This window comes from Rhinatrema bivittatum, chromosome 3, assembly GCF_901001135.1.
Source record: "Rhinatrema bivittatum chromosome 3, aRhiBiv1.1, whole genome shotgun sequence".
NCBI classification, from domain to species: domain Eukaryota; kingdom Metazoa; phylum Chordata; class Amphibia; order Gymnophiona; family Rhinatrematidae; genus Rhinatrema; species Rhinatrema bivittatum.
In genome coordinates this window covers 191,049,407-191,071,654 of record NC_042617.1, presented here as the reverse complement: position 1 = coordinate 191,071,654, position 22,248 = coordinate 191,049,407, and the positions used below count along the sequence as shown (strand labels likewise).

The 22,248-nt window shown below is 46.1% G+C and overlaps 1 protein-coding gene across 1 annotated transcript in view; it reads right to left on the bottom strand.

The window, feature by feature from the left end:
• The window catches only part of ADGB (androglobin), a 790,434-nt gene that overhangs the window by 512,433 nt on the left and 255,753 nt on the right, over positions 1-22,248 (bottom strand). The window contains exon 10 of the mRNA XM_029594040.1: positions 14,529-14,623. Within this exon, the coding sequence (XP_029449900.1) occupies positions 14,529-14,623 (95 nt within the window). The remainder of the gene's footprint in view (positions 1-14,528; positions 14,624-22,248) is intronic.

The following is a 22,248-nucleotide window of genomic DNA, read 5'->3' as shown; positions in this document are numbered from 1 at the left end:
CTGCCTGGAACTGACCTCTGCTTGATACTGACCACGCTCGGACTGATACCTGGAACTGACCCCTGCTTGCTACTGACCATTCTCAGACTGATACCTGGAACTGACCTTTGCTTTGGCTGACCACCCTCGGATGGATACCCTAGCTTTGACCCTTGCACTCTACTCGGACAGGCCTGCCTGTTCTGATGTTACTCGTGGCCTTCTCCAAGCTAGACCGCTAGGCGCTGCCTATCTTGACCAGAGGACCTTCAACTCCTGTTCCGTTCCAGAGTCTCCGATACTCTCAGTTCCGGTCTAGCTTATCTGTTTTCCGCTAGCCACGCACATTTGCTCTTGATGGACACACCTCACCGCTACCTCTCCAGGAGACCGTCAGAGGCCCACCTAAGCCCAGGCAGTCCGGGAATCCAAGGGCTCAAACCATGGAGCCCCTGGACTGTTATTGGTGAAGTTCCAGCTAGCCTCAGTCTCTTCGTGTGCTCCTTCTCCTGCTGGCAAGCGCCCTCTGGGAACCCTCAGACAGCCGTACCAATCCTGTGCCAGGCCAAGGGTCCACCTCCAGCGCAACATCTGTTTGCTATATTGATTGCCACATCACACTGAGTATTATTGAATATGACACCTAGATCTCTTTCCTGAGTGGTAACTCCTAAGATAGAACCTAACTTTCAGGCCCATACAGTAAAATCCGCGGGAGAGCCGGTGCTCCGAAGCAAGCGCCCACTCTCCCAATGCGCACCCAGGCACCTCTCCTGGGCACGTGATTCCGTATTTAAATCAGGGCCTGCGCTAATAAGGAGGCGCTAGGGATACTAGCGCGTCCCTAGTGCCTCCTTATTGGTGGAAGCGGCGGCTGTCAGCTTCCGTCTGACAGCCGACGCTTAATTTTACCGGCGTCAGTGGTCAAACCCGCTGACAGCCATGGGTTTGGAACACGGACGCCATCAAAATTGAGCATCATTTTTCCAACCCGCAGGCCGCGGGCAGATTTTTTTTTTGGGGGGGGAGCCTCCGACTTAATATCGCTATGATATTAAGTCGGAAGGTGTACAGAAAAGCATTTTTTTCTGCTTTTCTCTACACTTGCCCGGTGCCGTCTGAAATTAACTCCTGCCAAAGGCTTGGCCGCACATTTTGCTTTCTGGATTGTGGGTGACTACCTAATAGACTCATCAACATGCATTTGCATGTGATGAGTGCTATTAGTTTCGGGGGGGTTGGCTGCCCATTTTCCACGCGCTATTAGTACCTCTTACTGTATAAGGGATAATAATAGTGTGTCAAAAACGCGTGGCCAAACAGCCAAGCGCACTGTTTTATATTGGCCTGTAACTACAGGAAGGGTTATTTTTCCCTATATGCATCACTTTGCACTTGTCCACATTAAATTTCTTCTGCCATTTGGAAGCCCAATCTTCCAGTCTTGCAAGGTCCTCTTGCAATTTATTACAATCTACTTGAGATTTAACTACTCTGCATAATTTTGTGTCATCTACAAATCTGATCACCTCACTTGTTGTACCCCTTTCCAGATCATTTATAAATATATTAAAAAGCACTGGGTGAAGTACAGATCCCTGAGGCACTCCACTGTTTACCTTTTTCCACTGTGAAAACAGACCATTTAATCCAACTCTCTGTTTCCATTTTTTTAACCAGCTTCAGATCCACAAAGGGCCATCACCTCCTATCCCATGACTTTTTAGTTTTCTTAGAAGCCTCTCATGTGGGACTTTGTCAAGCACCTTCTGAAAATCCAAATACACCACATCTATCAGTTCACTTTTGTCCATATGTTTATTCAAAATAATGTAGGAGATTTGTGAGGCAAGACTTCTTTTGGGTAAAAAGCAAAGACAACCGTCCAGAAGTGACGTAATCTAACTGAATTGGGTGTGACTCAGACCTTGGGGAAGGTAATCTTAGAGCAGGAGAGCCATTGTGGTCCTCTGTGCACATGCTGGAGGGGTTTCTCTTGGTGGAAGTGTATATTGCATTGTGAAATCTGCATTGTGGCTAAGTATTTTTGCTTATTGCTTTGAAGTTGTGTAGAAAGCTTCTGTGATTAATTCCTGTCTGTGCTTTAATTTTCTTTATAGTCTGTGTTTCATTTGTTTATAGTAAGACAAGCCGTTAAGCCCGTTAAAACGGGCTACATTACATTTTGTTTTCAGTCCATTTTCTAACACAGCACCCTTCTACACTTTTTCTCCCTCTCTCCCCCTTCCCCTCGTTCACTCCTCCACTTTCCTCCACTCAGTCTTACTCACCCTCTGTCTCCCACTGCCTTTTTCCCCTCACTCTCACCTCCCTCCCCTTCCCTCAGTCACTCCCACCTCTCTCCCCTTCCCTGTCACTCCCCACCCTCTCACAATTCCATCCCCTCCCCCTCAGCCCTCCTCCACTCCCTTTTTCTCTGCTCCACAACTTCTTACCCTCCACTTACTCACATCCCTGTCTCTCACCTCTCCCTCATTCTCCCTCTCCCCCCTTCCAACTGTACTCACATCCTGTCTCTCACCTCTCCCTCATTCTCCCTCTCCCCCTTCCACTTACTCGCACATCCCTGTCTCTCACCTCTTCCCTCATTCTCCCTCTCCCCTCACTCTTCCCCACCCCCTACCTCCCTCCCATACACTCACCCACTCCCTCCCTCCCCTCTCACTCCAGTCCCTCCCTCCCAGTCCCTCCCCCTCACTCAATCCACTCCCTCCCTCTCACTCAGTCCCTCCCTCCCACTCAGTCACTCCCTCTCACTCAGTCACTCCCTCCCACTCCCTCCCTCTGTCCCTCCCACTCCTCCCTCCCTCTCTCTCTCCTCCCTCCCTCTCTCTCTCTCCTCCCTCCCTCGCTGCCGCTCGCCGCCACCGCGCCGCTGCCGCCGCCGCACACCGCCCGCCATGTTTTTTTTTCCTGACGCTGCCTAAGACCGACGTGCTCGCCCGCACATGCGCAGTAGAGCTGCTCTCTACTGCGCATTTGCGGCACGTCAGTCAACCTTCATTTATTAGGTTGCTATTATTCTAGTAAGTTAATTTGCTGTTTGCTGCATAAAGTTAGAAAAAAGAAAAAAAAAAAAAACCCCAAACAAAAAAGCTCTCCAGCTTTTAAACTGTTAAAATCTCTCTCTTTTGGAGTTAGCTGGTAGGGATGTGCAGAGCAAAAGTTTATGTCCATATGTCCATATGTCCAAAGGGGGTCCCATTTGCGGTCAATATGGACATAAAAAAATTAAATGAGTTGGGTATATGTCCATATGTTGCAAATAAAAATTTAAACCCCCTCACCCTCCTTATCCCCCCCCCCAGACTTACCACAACTCACTGGTGATCGAGCGAGGAGTGAGGACGCCATTTCTGCAATCCTTAGCGAGAAGCACGTGACGTCGGCGCCACGTCGAGTGACGCGGCGTCACTCGACGTGGCGCCGACGTCACGTGATTCCCCGCGAGTTCGCGCCGGAAGGCTCGTTCGGCCCAAAAGGAACTTTTGGCCAGCTTGGGGGGGGGTCAGGAGGCCCCCCCAAGCTGGCCAAAAGTTCCTTTTGGGCCGAACGAGCGTTCCGGCGCGACAACGCCGGGAATCACGTGACGCCGCGTCAGTCGACGTGGCGCCGACGTCACGTGCTTCTCGCCAAGGATTGCAGAAATGGTGTCCTCACTCCTCGCTCGATCACCAGGGAGTTGTGGTAAGTCTTTGGGGGGGGATTAAGGAAGGTGAGGGGTTTAAATTTTTATTTTGGCTCAACAATCGCGATTTCCAACATATCCAACATAGCTATGTTGGATATGTGGGAAATCCGATCGTTTATGTCGCATCACTTTTTTAAGTTAAAAAAAAATATGAGTAGCGTTTTACATATGCGGTCAATACGAATGCACACCCCTATTAGCTGGCACAAATAATCTGTTCAAACTAAAATTGGGGCAATAAAGACTGTTTTTTAAAACAATTGACCAAAAAGCAAAGACAATTGTCCAGTAGTGCCCTGCTTTACCCAGCTTGTCCCAGGCTAAACTGTTTGACTTGAAAGGTTTTAATGATCCAAAGACAACAACAAACCTTTTCCGTAGGAAAAAAATCAGCAGAACCAGGGGTCACAATTTGAAGCTCCAGGGAGGAAGATTCAGAACCAATGTCAGGAAGTATTTCTTCACGGAGAGGGTGGTGGATGCCTGGAATGCCATTCCGGAGGAAGTGGTGAAGACCAGAACTGTGAAGGACTTCAAAGGGGCGTGGGATATACATTGTAGATCCATAAAGTCAAGAGGCCGCCAATGAAGAGTGGGTGACTCGCCATAATGATGGCTACTGCCTGGAGACAATACCCTTATTCAATAAACATACACATGCTTACTGTGACTCCAACATCGCTCTAAGCTTCAACAGCAGAGGAAAATGTGGAAAAAAAGGATTTGCACTCACAAAGAGGGGAGTAGCTGGCTTGTTACGGCAGTTACTACCCCAAACCGAATAAGCCTGATACTTCACTTTCAATGCATATACAGCATAGTTCTCTGCTTCAACGGCAGGGGAGAAGAAAAAAGGGTTCGCACTCACAAAGCGGGGAGTAGCTGGCTGTTACGGCGGTTACTACCCCCAAATCAAATGTGCCTGATACTTCACTTTCGATGCATATCCAGCATGGCTCTCTGCTTCAACGGCATGGGAGAAAGACTGATACATCACTCATTTCCAGCATAGCTCTCTGCTTTAACAGCAGGGGAAAAGAAAAACTGATGCTTCACGCATATCCAGCATAGCTTCAACGGCAGGGGAGAAGAAAAAAGGATTCACACTTACAAAGCGGGGAGTAGCTGGCTTGTTACGGCGGTTACTACCCCAAACCAAATGTGCCTGATACTTCACTTTCGATGCATATCCAGCATGGCTCTCTGCTTCAACGGCATGGGAGAAAAACTGATACTTCACGCATATCCAGCATAGCTCTCTGCTTCAACGGCAGGAGAGAAGAAAAACTGATACTTCACGCATATCCAGCATAGCTCTCTGCTTCAACGGCAGGGGAGAAAAAAAAACTGATACTTCACGCATATCCAGCATAGCTCCCTGCTTCAATGGCAGGGAGAAGAAAAACAACCAATAAGGGCTGTATAACATAGTCTGGGTAAAACAAATAAGCATGGGTGTAGCTTGCTTATTGCGGCGGTTACTACCCCTACTACCCCTAACTAATCAAGCTAGATATTTCACTTTGATGCAGCTCCATCACTGCTCTCTACATTAATGGTGGGGGTGGAAGGGAATAGAACCAAGAGCTAAGAGAAACAGATAAGTATGAGAGAAAAAATGTGTGAAGCTTGCTGGGCAGACTGGATGGGCCGTTTGGTCTTCTTCTGCCGTCATTTCTATGTTTCTATAAATCCATGTTGGCTGTGTCCCATTAAACCCTATCTATTTAAATATTTTGTGATTCTATTCTTTATATCAGTTTCCACGATTTTTCCCAGGACTGAAGTCAGGCTCACTGGTCTATAGTTTCCTGGATCACCCCTGGAGCCCTTTTTAAATATCAGGGTTACACTGGCCATTTCCAATCTTCAGGTACAAAGGATGATTTTAATGATAGGTTATAAATTAATTGAAATAGGTCTGAAATTTCATTTTTTAGTTCTCACAGAATCCTGGGGTGTATACCATCCGATCCAGGTGATTTACTACTCTTCAGTTTGTCAGTCTGGCCTACCATATCGTCAAAGTTCACTGTGATTTGGTGAAGTTCATCTGAATCATCACCCTTGAAAACCATTTCCAGAACTGGCATCTCCCCAACATCCTCTTCAGTAAACACTGAAGCAAAGAAATTGTTTAATCTTACCGCGATGGCCTTATCTTCCCTAAGTACCCCTTTAACCCCTTGATCATCTAACAGTCCAACTGACTCCCTCGCAGGCTTTCTGCGTCAGATATATTTAAAGAAGTTTTTATTGTGAGTTTTTGCCTCTACAACCAACTTCTTTTCAAATTCACTTTTAGCCTGTCTTATCAATGTCTTACATTTAACTTGCCAGTACTTATACTTTATCCTATTTCTTTCTGATGGATCCTTCTTCCAACTTTTAAATCAAGATCTTTTGGATAAAATAGCCTCTTTCACCTCACTTTTTAGCCATGCTGGCAATCATTTGTCCTTCCTTCCACCTTTCTTAATGCATGGAATACATCTGGACTTGTTTCTAGGATAGTATTTTTGAACAATGTCCACACAACTGTTGAATAATTTTAACCTTTGTAGCTGCAGCTTTGTTTTTTTAAACTATTTTTCTCATTTTATCAGTTTGCCTGTTGAAAGTTACTGTCGGGCCACCGCCAGCCAGATATCCCCGCTGCTCCTACTGCTACGATAAGTGTTACTTTACTGCCCATAAAAGAGTTATGAAAAAATGAAAAAATGAAAAAAACTACATAAAAATTATAATATCCAATACGGGAGTAACCAATGATTATACCATAGTGACGGTCTGTTCTCAAGGTGGTGACCGCATAACTATCTTTGTGGCTGACAGGGCTATCGAAGTTAAAGCCCGCCATTTTATATGAGGTTTACTCCGTTAGATTATCAAGATTATATGCTATCAGTGTTGCATAAATATGATGTTGTCTAGAATTTAATAGCACAAGAATACATCATATATATATACAGTTTATTATTTTTAGTATCAAATATTACTGTACTCTATATATGGATCCAGCCAAGCTCAAAGAAACCTTTAGTTACACTGCCAATTATGTTTCAACACTTGAACAGAGCCACTCATTGCTTTGTGAAGACGCTGGCCCGTCCAAATTGAATGTCGAGTTTGAATATACTGAGCTTCATAAGAAACTAATTAGGTCACAACTACTCAGCAACATTGGTTCAATATCTGCACCAACAAATCATTCCCCGCGGTCTACGAGTTAATAAATCACCTTTAGTATTCAGAGAAGACGATGCATTCGTGGCACGGTGGATCTCAATTTTAAACAAATGTTCTATAGACCTTATGGTTTTGATTGTAGAGCGCACCAAGGAATCTATTGACGAGACATCACAAAAAATATCTCAACTTCAAGATCAGATTACTCAAGATTTTTCAGCAGAATGTCTTCAGGAAATCATAGATAAACACAACATCAAATTGGAAGAATTCAAGAATTCCATTAAGCAGTTCACTCCGTTTAGATTATCAAGATTATATGCTATCAGTGTTGCATAAATATGATGTTGTCTAGAATTTAATAACTGAACAATTTCTGCCTGCCAGGACCTTCAATGATACATCTTTCTGCTTCAGTGAGTACTAACCCTTTCAGTCTGTCTCTACTTCAGCTTCAGCGCTCTGTGTCTACATCCAGGACCTGTCCTTGCTATGCCACGCTATCACCTCCATGAGTGTGAGACTGGTCTCCTCTGCTGAGGACCCCTGGACTACTTCACTGGGTTACCTTCACTGCTGCCCCTCCCCAGGCAGTACCATCCAGCTGAACAATAAATACAACTTCTCTATATCTGCGTGTATAGAGTCTAGCCTACTACTGTGGTTCCTCATGGGGCTTCGCCCCGTGGGAGTGGCCATCACCACAGTACCCAAGAATCCACTCCAACATCTCATAACAATAACATAGAGGTCAAACCCTTGTAGAGACATAAAGCCTGGACGGACAGGCAGGCACAGCATTTGAGGATAGAAGCCAAGCCCTTGTAAGGACATAAAACCTGGACAGACAGGCAGCAGGCACAGCATTCGAGGATAGAGGTCAAGCCCTTACAGGGGCATAAAGCCTGGATGGACAGGCAGGCACAGCATTCGAGAATAGAAGTCAAGCCCTCGTAGGGACTGTTGGAGATCTGCTCCCCAGAGGGGAGCAGATCTCCAACAGATTGCTCGGAGTTAGCAATCTGTTATCGAGCTCTTCCTGTAGAGGGAGGAGTTAGCAGTCTGTTATGGATCTCCTCCTGGAGAGGGAGGAGTTAACAATCTGTTATCAATCCCTGCTACTAAGAGTGGCAATCTGCTATAAGTCCGCCAGAGGGTTAGCAAACTGTTATGGATCACCCTGCCAAGGGGAAGAGCTAACAACTGTAAGACTCCGTAGGTGGAGTTAATGATCTGTGGTGGATTGGCCTCCCACAGAGTGGCAGTTGTATAAAACCGCTCTAGTAGTGTAAGGGAGACACTGAGGTGAATTGTGAATCCCTGGGCCGATGGCAGATGACAGCACCCTCAGGAGGATATCCTGAGAGGGACCACCGGCTAGGCTGGAGTATGGAGACAAACATAGATAGTTCTTTATTAGACTGGAAGTAGAACCACCAGAGGTGGCAGTAGTGAGCTTATGTGCCCGGCAGGGCTGAAGTCCCTCAGATACTGGAATTGTGGTCTCTGGGTTACTGAGCTGTAGAGAGACTCATAGATAGTGAGTAGACAGGGTATGCTGGATACATAACCAGTAGTAGATGATACACTCACAATTGTAGATATCTGTAATGGCTTCTATGCAACAGAGTCTTTTAGTATATTCAGGAACAGGAGCCGTAGGCAAGTGCTGGTTTCTATATGCAGTCTGAAATGAGAACTCACAATATCTGTGTATGAGATGGCTTGTAGAATAGAAGAGAGTCTTTGGAGGGTTTTAGGAACAAAGGCCCTCGTGGAGCGAGTACCGGTTCCTATCTGCAATCTATAATAGTAATGCACCAGATAAAGGTATATAATAGCTTCTGATATAGAAGAGACTTGAGAAGGGATTTAGGAACATGGGCCCTCGTGAAGCGAGTACCGGTTCCTATCTGCAATCTACAATAATGACTCACGATCTCCGTACCTGCGATAATGTCTTAGACAGAAGGGAGTCTTCGGAGATTAGGAACTAGGCCCTCGTGGAGCGAGTATCGGTTCCTATCTGTAATACAACTCACTGTGTTCACGCCTGCGATCACTTCCAGGTAGTAAGGAGTCTGCTTAGCATTCAGGAACGTAGGCCCTTGTGGAGCGAGTACAGGATCCTGTCTTAGCAATCTGAAATCAAGAAGAGAGAGAGTGGGGCCCCCGAGAAGCAGGTACCCCTGGGTAAGGTGGTGGAGGCAGAGCAGCGGAGAAAGAATTTGCCTTGCTAACTTGATTCAAAGTAGCAAGCAAAGACCTTTTAAGGTGGAAGCGGATGACGTCACCACGGGGGGACACCCCCGAGTTTCGCGCCCTTGTTGGTACAAATTCTGGAGTGCAAACGCGCCCTTACATCATCAGGAACATGGCGGATCCGCAGCGTCAGGCCAGCCCGGGGATTTCAGGAAGTACGGCGAGGAGAAGCCACGGCAGCATCTGTCCGTCAGACCCGAAGGGAGTCGCCACAAAGGTAGAGAGAGTGGAGCGAGGGTGAGAACAGGAACGAATGCAACAGGGACATAAAGCCTGGGCGGACAGGCAGCAGGCTCAGCATTCGAGGATAGAGGTCAAGCCCTCGTAGGGGCGTAAAGCCTAAACAGACAGATAGGCACAGCATTCGAGGATAGAAGTCAAGCCCTTTTAGGGACATAAGGCCTGGACGAACAGGCACAGCATTTGAGGTCAAGCCCTTTTAGGGACGTAAGGCCTGGACGGGCAGGCACAGCATTAGAGGATCGGAGTCAAGCCCTTGTAGGGACATAAGGCCTGGATGGACAGACACAGCATTAGAGGATTTCCTTTGTGCAGGTATGTTGTGGTTTGATCTGTCACTTCTTCTTGAACTGGTTCACTGCCAGAAGAAAATGGCATCTTTTTCATTTCTGAAAGATAATTCAACAGACGATACTTTTAGAGCAATAGAGACTGCCATTTGTGAAGCAAGAGCTGAGCTGGAGATTATTTGTGAATACACAGAAGCTATTAACTGTACTTATGCACTTCAGCTGATGACAAAGGAACATGAAGAGCTCTCAAAAATAAGAAAACCATTACTCAAGTCCAAATCTACAATATCAACCTATGTTGCCTTTGTAGTTTACATAGTGCCTCTGTAAACTATGGGAAGACAGAAGATGAACTAGAGTGCAACTACCACCAGTTTTCTATAGTACTAAAAACATTACTGTTGGCACCTAAGAAAGATTTCGGGAGCATGGCCCATATTATGAAGGTCATGAAAACTATTGAGCATATGAACTATGCAAGCTCCAAACATCTTAAGTCATCTTTTTATGTTCTTATATTCCAAATGTTGCAAAACAGGAAAAGAATATTCTGGAAAGAAGTGAGGCACAAATACATGAAACTGAAATTAGAAATACTAGAACTAAACTCAGACAGGCACAGCGTTTGAAGTCAGGCCCTTGTAAGGACGTATGGCCTGGACAGTGGACGGACAGGCATAGCGTTTCAGGTCAGGCCCTTACCGGGACATACGGCCCGGACAGTGGACGGACAAGCACAGCGTTTCAGGTCAGGCCCTTGTAGGGACGTATGGCCTAGACAGTAGATGGTCAGGCACAGCGTTTCAGGTCAGGTACATGTGCTGATATTATCTGGAGCATAGGAGGCAGTTAGAGCTGCTGCAAGGCTTTCAATTGCTTTTATTCATCTTGCTATTCACAGGGAAAATTTGGAAACCCAAGCAAAGGCAGGATTATTTTCAAAAACACTAGCATTTCCATCAACTCTGGTGCCAGCCTTGAGCAGTGAGGGCTCATGATATCACCTGTCATTGAAAATACATTTTCACTGGGCACACTGGTTGGTGGACATGACAGATATCACTGAGCCACTTTGGCTCAGTGTGGCCAGATAGTGGACTTGTGTGCCCAATATGCCAGTGGATCTGTCTGCATGTCCTCCAGAAAATTAACTATAGGGATGATTTCAGCCAAGGTGGCACTTCTGGAACTCAGCTCCTCCATGACATCCTTGAAGGGCTGCAGGAGTTTTATCAGCTGACTCATGACTAACCAATCATGATGCCCTAGGGGATTATGCACACCTATGTCCGTTGAACCAGAAAGTTCATGAAGGGGTGTCTGCAACTCCACTAACCTCTGCAGCATCTTAAAGGTGGAATTCCACCAGGTGGCAATGTCTTGAATGAGACGCTTGTGAGGCATCTCTAAATCAGTCTGCTTTTGTCGGAAAACCAGCCCCACCTTCACACTTCTGTGGAAGTGTGCTGGTATGTTTCTGCACTTCTATATTAATGTATGCAGGTATTCATTCTCTTGGTGATTTGACTCCAACCCCAGAGCTGACTTCACTACCAGGTGCAGAGGGTGTGCAAAACATTGGATGTTCTGAAAGCGCCCATCAGTTATTGCCTTTACGATGTTTTCACCATTGTCTGTGACAAAGAACCCTTCCTGAGGATTCCTGTCTTGCTGGTGTAGTTGCCAGCCCTCCAGCATCTGTCTGATGCATGCTAAAATATTGGCTGAGGTATGGGCCTCGTCCGTCAGGTGAGTGTGCAGTAAAGCCCACCTCTACCCTAATACTTGTTCACTAATAGAGCTGCTGCCTGCTCCTGCCTCAGCCAGGTCCCACCAGTGTGTTGTCAGGGAGAGGTAAGAGTGTGCAGCATTCATGGTGGTCCAGATATCGCAGGTGAAATGCACATTCCCCATGCCTTAGCTAGCAGCGCTTGGATGCGAATGCGACACTGGTTGTATAGGCTGGGGATGACTGTTCTGCTAAATGTGGTTTGTAATTTGGAACTTTGACCTTCAGCAAATGCTTGAAACTCACATTCTCCACTATCTGCAAGGGCTGGTCATCAAGGGCAATCATTTCCCCGATGCTCCTGGTTACAACTTTTGAGGCTGCCTGCCTCCTTCCCCGGGATAGCGTGACTGCACACCACCACATTTCCTCCATGGTGGGTTGTCGCTTCTGCCACATGGCAGGGGGCTGCTGGCCTGCCACCTGACTGCTAGCAGGGGCTGAGGGTGTGGGGTGACTCTGCTCCTTTTCAACCACTTTACACTGCCTGGAAAAAGGGGTCCCCTGACTGGTACTGCCACCATCCCCAGATGGCAGTACTGTTGTTGGATGTTTTCTCTTCATATGATGCGTCATACCAAAATTAGATAGATGTCCCATTTGCTTGCTTCTGCTAATAGCCCTGCTATAGTAATAACACTGAGCAAAACGCGGGTCCTCCGTCACTTTAAAGTGGCTCCAGATCGCAGATTTTTTTCGTGATCCCTTCTCTATAGCCTTCGGAGTGGATGCTGGGACTGGAGCTGAGGTAGTGGGTGCACCCTGAGAAGCAATACCAGGGGCATCAGTCACACTCTGTGCCTGCGCTGACTGCTCTTCCTCCTCATCATTATCAGTTTCATCTCTCCTTTGCTGCACTGAAGTGGAGGCTAAGACAGGACTAACTAATCCTCCTAAACCTTCTTCAGCTATTACTTCTTCCATTTCTGATGATGAGAATCCCACACAAGATGATTCTTCATCGGAATCAGAAGCAAACAGTGCCTGCGCTACATTGTCAACGCCAAGTCAAGTCTGCTGTTGCACTGCTGCTTTTGGGTGTCACCATTTTCTCTGCCATGACTCAGCCTCCCCTTCCCTCACCTCCAAAACTACAGGGTCAGAAACAGGTGGTGGCGATGGATCATCTTTAAATTTCATTTTTTCCCAGATGGAACTGCCTGCCCCTCCAGAGATTTTAGATTGGAACAGGTCCCTTTTTAACTTTAATGGGAGACTGGAACTACCTTTTCAAATGCCTGCTATGCCAGTCCCAATCACTCGACCATGTCTAGCTTTCCCTGACATTATGGATTTAATGTCACTGCCTACTAGGGATTTCAATTAAAAGAATTATTTCCAAAAGATGCCCACTGGGGATTTGTCTTCAGAGAGCACTGCTGTCCCATTATACGTGAGTCTGCAAAAGTGCCCCCAGGCCCACGAGGCTGTGCCTTGATGTACACTAAAACTGGGTACACTGTATGTATGCACACACCAAGCTTGTAACTACAAAAGAGGCCCTCTGGGGATTTGGCTTCAGAGAGCACTGCTGTCCCAATAATATATATGTGAGTTTGCAAAACTGCCCAGTGCCCACTCATGCCCAGTGAGTGCACTGTGTGTCTTCTTGGCTTAAAAGAGCACAAAGAGTCAGCCTGAGTTCAATAAAAAAAACCCAAAACTGCAGTTAAATAAAAAGGATTGCTTGCTTGGCACAGCTGCAAAAACGAAGAAATATATTTTTCATTGGAAAATTATATCAAAGTAGCTAGCAATGTAATATATCTCCCACCCACAACACCCAAATCCTGCTTGCAACCTACCCCAAGGGGTAAAATAAGCAGAAAAATGCCACTGCTAGCAGCTTCTCTTAGTAGCACAGACAGAGAGACCATCTCAGAACAATAAAAAAAATTGCGTTCAAAAAAAGCATGGCTAGCTGGCGCAGCACTGCAGCCAAATCGAACAAATATCTTTTTCAATGGAAAATTCTATCAAAGTAGCTAGCAATTGAATACAGATTTGAGACACTCAGACTAGCTCTGAGTGCAGCCACCTCCCTGGACCACCTCCCCAGACCATCCCCGCCAAGAAAGTGTGTGGCATGCCACGTGCTTAAGGTATAAATAGTGCTGCACCATCAGGAATAGTGTCACAGAGCACTGAGTGAGAGCGGCGATTGGCAGCATTACAAAAAATGCTTAGCTCTGATAGGTTGCATTCTGGTTTCCTTGCCAACCTGTCTGACCCACTTTGTGACAGGGCTGTGAGGTCACTTATGACTCACAGGAAAGGGCTGGTTTCTGCTATCTCCTATTTCAAATGGCCGCTAAGAAATCACTGCGAGCCAAAAGAATGAAACTAATATGATATGTTGTATTCGTGGGGGATCACGATGCATTTCGCGAACCCACGGATACAACGAATAGGGATGTAAACGATGCAGATTCCCAATGTGTTGCAAACGAAAGCACATCCCTAGTTTCCATTTGAGTCTTCGTTTACCTGTAATTAGTCCTTTGAAATCTGTTATAACTTGAGCGATGTGTTATTTCAGGTAATTGGTTCAACCCCCCCAAATTATCCTCTGGAAATTCCCCTTGATGTATCTAATGGGGTATGTATTTCCTTGTGTTTTTACAGTTGCCTCTGTAGCCATGCCACTCTTTCTTTGGTCCTAACAATTGTTCAATCGATTTTATTTTCGCAGACACCTTTCTCAAGAATGTAATGCTGCTTTATTTTACCACATGTAATTGGTCCCTCCCAATGCAGCCCTTGCGAAACACTGTCCGTGTCGGGATCTGACATTTCAATAAAGATTTGGCATTTTGAAATTTTTGAACTTTTCCTGTTTAAATTGTTTAAATTGTTTTTTCTGGTTTGTTTTACATGGACCTTTGCAATTGATTTTGCTACACACGTGTTGGATTATATTAAATATCTACCCCATCATGCAGAAAATAATACATTTGGATAATGCGCTATGTGCTACATCATATTTGAACTTTATATTTGGTGCTGTAATTTTTGAAACATCCAGAAATAATACATTTTTCTTCTCTGAAAATTAAGGCCTTACCATTTGTCCAAGCAAAGTGATCTTCTTTTCAGTCACATGAAGAGGCAAAGAGCTAGCATAAACCACCATCTGAGGTGTCTGCGGCACTGATAATCCTGTAAAAACAAAAAAGCCCATTTTCTGCTTACTACTACCACAAATTTAACTTTTGAAATACACTCCATCCTATAATATCAACTCTCTGTGGTGACATTTTTAGTAGGACTCAGCTACCTAACTAGGGAGTTAAATGCCTCTTTGCAAGGCTTGTATTGTCTCAACTTTTTAATTATGTATCTTTTTATGTATATATATATGTAAGCCGCCATGAACATATACACAATGTGCAGTATATACGCTTTTACAAATAGATAAATAAATAAATAAATTGATATTGTGAAAGAGAATTTTCCATTCCACACCAGCTAAATGTAGATGCTCATAACAAGGATAACTTTCAAACAACTGCACGCAGCAGCATGTACAAGTGTTTGCTATAGTATTTTATAATATGTAAATATGATGGGGCGGATTTTCAGAGCCCTGCTCGCGTAAATCCGCCCAAAACCAGGCGGATTTACGCGAGCAGGGCCCTGCGCGCCGGGAAGCCTATTTTACATAGGCCTACCGGTGCGCGCAGAGCCCCGGGACTCGCGTAAGTCCCGGGGTTTTCGGAGGGGGGCGTGTCGGGGGCGGACCCGAACCGCGCGGCGTTTTCGGGGCGTGTCGGGAGCGTTCCGGGGGCGTGGCTACGGCCCGGAGGCGTGGCCGCGCCCTCCGGACCCGCCCCCAGGTCGCGTCCCGGCGCGCAGGAGGCCCGCTGACGCGCGGGGATTTACGCCTCCCGGAGGGAGGCGTAAATCCCCCGACAAAGGTAAGGGGGGGGTTTAGACAGGGCCGGGCGGGTGGGTTAGGTAGGGGAAGGGAGGGGAAGGTGAGGGGAGGGCAAAGGAAAGTTCCCTCCGAGGCCGCTCCGAAATCGGAGCGGCCTCGGAGGGAATGGGGGTAGGCTGCGCGGCTCGGCGCGCGCCGGCTATACGAAATCGATAGCCTTGCGTGCGCCGATCCAGGATTTTAGCGGATACGCGCGGCTCCGCGCGTATCTACTAAAATCTAGCGTACTTTTGTTTGCGCCTGGAGCGCAAACAAAAGTAGGCTATTCGCGCTCGTTTTAAAATCCGCCCCGATATGTGTGCATTTTATAAAACACGGTAATTCTACCACACAACATATGTGCAAATACATGCAATGCACTGAAACCATGTATATCAATGGATTGAACATGCATACTTTACCCACTTATTTTAATATTTATGTGCATATATTTTGGACATGAAAGTAAACTAGGACTTACTCGCGTAAGTCAGCCAATTTTAAAACATTAACTAGTTTACCAATTAGTCCTCCAGTTCGTCCAGCCCTTCTTCAGGTCATTGAGACCCTCCTGATATTTAGCCTGAACATTCCCCAGTCCACCCAGACCTCATACCCTATCAGTACTATACAATAAACATATTTAATATCACTTATACCAGATAATGAGCAGGTGTTTGGGTAATTGCCAGGTTCTTGTGGCCTGGTTTGGCCTCTGTTGGAAACAGGATGCTGGGCTTGATGGACCCTTGGTCTGACCCAGCATGGCAATTTCTTATGTTCTTATGTTCTTATGTTGAAAAATGTTCACATATGTTTTTAAAATAGCAATTTACACGCATAACTGATAGGGATGTGAATCGTTTTTGAACGATTAAAATTATCGTCAGATAATTTTAAAATCGTCCTAAATCGTCAGAGTGCACGATACAATACAAATGCCCCCGATTTATCGTCATAAATCATCCTAAATCGTTAAATAGGGCACGGGAATTATTTGGGGGAGGGCGGGAAAACCGGCATACCAAAACAACCCCTAAACCCACCCCGACCCTTTAAAACCAATTCCTTACCCTCCCCCACCCTCCCGACCCCCCCAAAACCTTTTAACATTACCTGGTGGTCCAGGGGGGCCTCGGGGGACGATTTCCCGTTCCCAGGCATCAGCTGCACTAAAAAAAAATGGCGCCGATGCCCCTTTGCCCTTACCATGTGACAGGGTATCCGTGCCATTGGCCGGCCCCTGTCACATGGCAGGAGCACTGGATGGCCGGCGCCATCTTTAAAGATGGCGCCGGCCATCATTACTCATCAGACCCTATTATAGGGGCGGATGAGTAATTAGCGATGTGAATTGGCGATGTCAATTGGAATCGGAAACGATTCCAATTCACATATCTTAACAATCAGATTTCCCCCCACCCTCCTGACCCCCCCCAAGACCTGCCAACTTAGTTTACTGCAACCCCCCACCCTCCTGACCCCCCCCCAAGACCTGCCGACTTAATTTACCGCAACCCCCCACCCTCCTGACCCACCCCAAGACCTGCCGACTTAATTTACCGCAACCCCCCACCCTCCTGACCCCCCCAAGACCTGCCAAACTTCCCTGGTGGTCCAGCGGGGGTCCAGGAGCGGTCCGGGAACGATCTCCAGGGAGTGGGCCGTCGGCTGCCAGTAATCAAAATGGCGCCGACGGCCCTTTGCCCTCCCTATGTCACTGGGACCGACCGCTGCTATTGGTTGGTCTCAGTGACATAGTGAGGGCAAAGGGCCGTAGGCGCCATTTTGATTACTGGCAGCCGACGGCCCACTCCCTGGAGATCGTTCCCGGACCGCTCCTGGACCCCCGCTGGACCACCAGGGACGTTTGGCAGGTCTTGGGGGGGTCAGGAGGGTGGGGGGTTGCGGTAAATTAAGTCGGCAGGTGTTGGGGGGGGTCAGGAGGGTGGGGGGTTGCGGTAAACTAAGTCGGCAGGTCTTGGGGGGGGGTCAGGAGGGTGGGGGTTTGCGGTAAACTAAGTCGGCAGGTCTTGGGGGGGTCAGGAGGGTGGGGGGTTGCGGTAAATTAAGTCGGAAGGTCTTGGGGGGGTCAGGAGGGAGGGGGGTTGCGGTAAACTAAGTCGGCAGGTCTTGGGGGGGTCAGGAGGGTGGGGGGTTGCGGTAAATTAAGTCGGCAGGTCTTGGGGGTGTCAGGAGGGAGGGGGGTTGCGGTAAACTAAGTCGGCAGGTCTTGGGGGGGTCAGGAGGGTGGGGGGTTGCGGTAAATTAAGTCGGCAGGTCTTGGGGGGGTCAGGAGGGTGGGGGGTTGCGGTAAATTAAGTCGGCAGGTCTTGGGGGGGGTCAGGAGGGTGGGGGGTTGCGGTAAATTAAGACGGCAGGTCTTGGGGGGGTCAGGAGGGTGGGGGGTTGCGGTAAACTAAGTCGGCAGGTCTTGGGGGGGTCAGGAGGGTGGGGGGTTGCGGTAAATTAAGTCGGCAGGTCTTGGGGGAGTCAGGAGGGTGGGGGTTGTTAATTTAAAGGGTTGGGATGGGGTTTTTTTTTGGGGGGGGGGGAGGGGTTCCCAGAGAAAAAAGTTTTCTGATCTGGGGAGTGGACCGAAATGGCCCTCCCCAGACCCGAAAACAAAATGGGGAGGAAAAAAAAAGCTATGCACTCCCCTAATTTGCTCCATAAGACGCCCAGACGCAGAGCCGGTTTAGCACAATTTTTTTTTTTTTTTTAATTTTCCCCCTCTGAATCCTAGGTGCGTCTTATGGTCAGGTGCGTCTTATGGAGCGAAAAATACGGTATTTATTTACAGGAAATCGAACATTGGCTGGTGCAAAATAAACTGAAACAAAATCATAATAAAACCAAACTTTTATGCTTAAAAATGCTGCATTGGCAATTAGATAGTTCCCAGTTCCAGATTGGGTCACATGTCATCTCTCCAAACATTGAAGTAAAAATTCTTGAAGTCTGGTTTGATTCGGCTTTAACAATGGGAAAACATATTAGTGTCATAGTGAAAATTAGCTTTTTCCATTTATGGACTATACAATATTGTTATCCATATCTGGATAAAGATGATCTTCGCACTTTAGTACAGTCGCTGGTCTCGACACATATTGACTATTGCTATTGATTGGCCTGTTTAAATATCATATCCACAAACTTCAGATGATTCAAAACACAGCTGCTCATTTGATAACACTAAAACTTATGATCACATATAAAGGGACAATAACTTTTAAACTGGCGCGCAGGCACACATGTATGCATATTCATCGGCCCATGCCCAGGGACGCGAAAGTTATTGATATATATAATATATATAAAATATATATATATTATATATTTTATAATATGCATGCATATTATAAAATAGCCTGACCATATGCATGTGTACACCATTTTAAGCGAACGTGCGCCCATGCATGCAAATATCGCTTCTACCATGTATGGGGATTTTAATAGACACGTGCAATGATGCCATTACCAGTTTTTCCAGTTCATTCCCAGTTCCCCAGGTAAGGGATAGGTCTTCCAAACCATCCTAATTTAAAAGTCTCCCTTCTCCCCTGTTTGCCCCGAACTTTAAAATCCCACTGATCTACCTAATTTTTTTGTTTTATAACTTATACATCATCCATAGGAGAAGTAAAGTTACCAGGAGGGGACCCCAGTGGATGCCTATGTGCATAAGTATTTACGTTCTAATTTCAATGTGAAATCCAGGAATGCCCATGCCCCGCCCAGATCACGTCCACACCCCACCCCTTTTTTGGAACTTTTCACTTGTGTGCATAGCAGCAAATAATAGGGATGTGAATCGTTTTAGGACGATTAAAATTATCGTCCGATAATTTTAATATCGTCTTAAACCGTTATGGAACACAATACAATACAGATTCTAACGATTTATCGTTATAAATCGTTAGAATCGTGAGCCGGCACATTAAAACCCCCTAAAACCCACCCCCGACCCTTTAAATTAAATCCCCCACCCTCCCGAACCCCCCCCCAAATAACTTAAATAACCTGCGGGTCCAGCGGCGGTCCGGAACGGCAGCGGTCCGGAACGGGCTCCTGCTCTGAATCTTGTCGTCTTCAGCCGGCGCCATTTTCCAAAATGGCGCCGAAAAATGGCGGCGGCCATAGACGAAAAAGATTGGACGGCAGGAGGTCCTTCCGGACCCCCGCTGGACTTTTGGCAAGTCTCGTGGGGGTCAGGAGGCCCCCCACAAGCTGGCCAAAAGTTCCTGGAGGTCCAGCGGGGGTCAGGGAGCGATTTCCCGCCGCGAATCGTTTTCGTACGGAAAATGGCGCCGGCAGGAGATCGACTGCAGGCGGTCGTTCAGCGAGGGTTCCGGCGCCTCGCTGAACGACCTCCTGCAGTCGATCTCCTGCCGGCGCCATTTTCCGTACGAAAACGATTCGCGGCGGGAAATCGCTCCCTGACCCCCGCTGGACCTCCAGGAACTTTTGGCCAGCTTGTGGGGGGCCTCCTGACCCCCACGAGACTTGCCAAAAGTCCAGCGGGGGTCCGGAAGGACCTCCTGCCGTCCAATCTTTTTCGTCTATGGCCGCCGCCATTTTTCGGCGCCATTTTGGAAAATGGCGCCGGCTGAAGACGACAAGATTCAGAGCAGGAGCCCGTTCCGGACCGCTGCCGTTCCGGACCGCCGCTGGACCCGCAGGTTATTTAAGTTATTTGGGGGGGGGTTCGGGAGGGTGGGGGATTTAATTTAAAGGGTCGGGGGTGGGTTTTAGGGGGTTTTAATGTGCCGGTTTTTCGATTTTTCGATTTTTCGATTTTTAACGATTTTTCACGATATTTTACCCCCCCAAACGGCAACAATACGATTCCCTCCCCCTCCCAGCCGAAATCGATCGTTAAGACGATCGAGGACACGATTCACATCCCTAGCAAATAAGCATGTACTCAGGCAGCTTTTAAAATCCGCTTGGCACGCACTGGCCCAACTTATATGCATATCTCCTGATTTTGGTGCGAGCCAGGCTTTTGAAATTCACCTTTTAGCGTTTAAGATACTCCACTGGTTGACTGTCACTTACAGATTGGAATTTAAGTTATTGTGTATAACTGTATGCATTCTTCACTCCTAGGCTCCATTGTATTTAGCAAAAGTTATTTATTAATTTATTTATTGATTTAAGATTTTTAAATTCTACCTATATTCATCAACCAAACTACCAAAGATTGCTTTCACAAATTACATATCCTTAAAAGAATAAAACCTCCCCTTAAAAGAATAAAACCTCCCCCTTAAAAGAATATTCCACTCCCAGGACTTCAGAACAATTCTACAAGCAATAATCTTCTCCAAGCTAGATTATTGTAACTCCCTACTACTGGGTTTCCCAGCGTCCCATACCAAACCTTTACAAATGGTGCAGAATACAGCAGCCAGAATCCTGACGAACTCCAGGAGAATTGATCACATCTCCCCAATCCTCAAGGACCTTCACTGGTTACCGATTCACTACAGAATCATCTACAAATCCATCACCACCATGTACAAAGTCATCCACCAACACGTCCGGATCAACTTACAAATTCCTTTCAAAAAACACACATCCGCCAGACCCATCAGGGAATCTTACAAAGAATCGCTTCAGGTTCCACACGCAAAAACCCTCCAACATAAATCTCTCAGTGTCAGAGGGTTCTCAACAGCAGGTCCACCTTTATGGAACTCCATCCCAACGGACCTGAGACAGGAACCCTGCCTACCAACGTTCAGGAAAAGGCTGAAAACTTGGCTTTTTAAAAAAGCCTTTCCAGTCCTTGACTAAGACACCAGACATCTCAATCACATTATCAAAAATGGATTTAAATAACAAACCATTCACCTCGCTGTCATCACCATCACCTTGTTATCAAAGCCATTTACTATACAAATCTCATTATATTGGAATCAATCTTGCTACCCTGTAAATAATTTGCTGTCAGTTAACTTCCCCTCTTCTCACTTCCAGCTCCCAGTTATTTATTTCCCTGTTTTATTGTAACTGTCACTCTCCTTAACATGCTCTTGTTCCAGTTGTTTGATTTCTCTCTTACCGTGCACACTTTGTTAAATGTAAACCGGTTTGATGTGATTCATGTCATGAAAGCCGGTATAGCAAGAATAATAAATAAATAAATAAATGTTGATAATTATCATGCTAAGCAGATTACAAACATCAAAACAGTACAATCAAAAATAGCAATTCAACATAGACAAGTAAAACCAACGTTTAAAAGTCCTCAGTAAATAAAAATGTTTTAACAGCTTTTTGAAACAATTTAATATCAGATAAACCCCGAATATTGTCTGGCAAATGATTCCAAAGTGTAGCACCTCAACAGAAAGAGATCTCAGCCTAGTATCCTGAAAATGGACATCTTTTAAAGCTGGCAGTTTCAAAAACTTTTTACCATGACCGAAGTGCTCGTTTTGGTACATAACAAATAAATTTGATAAAAAGGAGGGGCAATTCCATTTAAGGCCCTAAATATTTATCACTATCAGCTCAATAGGGTCCTTTGTTCCACACAGCAAGTATTACAGGCTATTCCAAAGACAAGTTTAATGGAAACTAAGCACCAGGCCTTTATGCATCGGACCTGCTTTGGGGACTGCATTACTGATTAATTTTAAATTAGAAGTAGATTATATTACACTTTGGAAACAATGTAAAACTTTATTTTTTCTTAAAGCCTTTGCTTAATGTTATTGTAGAGTATGTTATTTGATCTGTTTTTTTGTTGCATAATTATAATGCATTTCTGTTTTATTGTACATTGCCTTGTGGACCAATGGGAAAGAGGAGGTTTATAAATGCAAAAACAAAATAAAAATAAAGTTTAATTAATTGC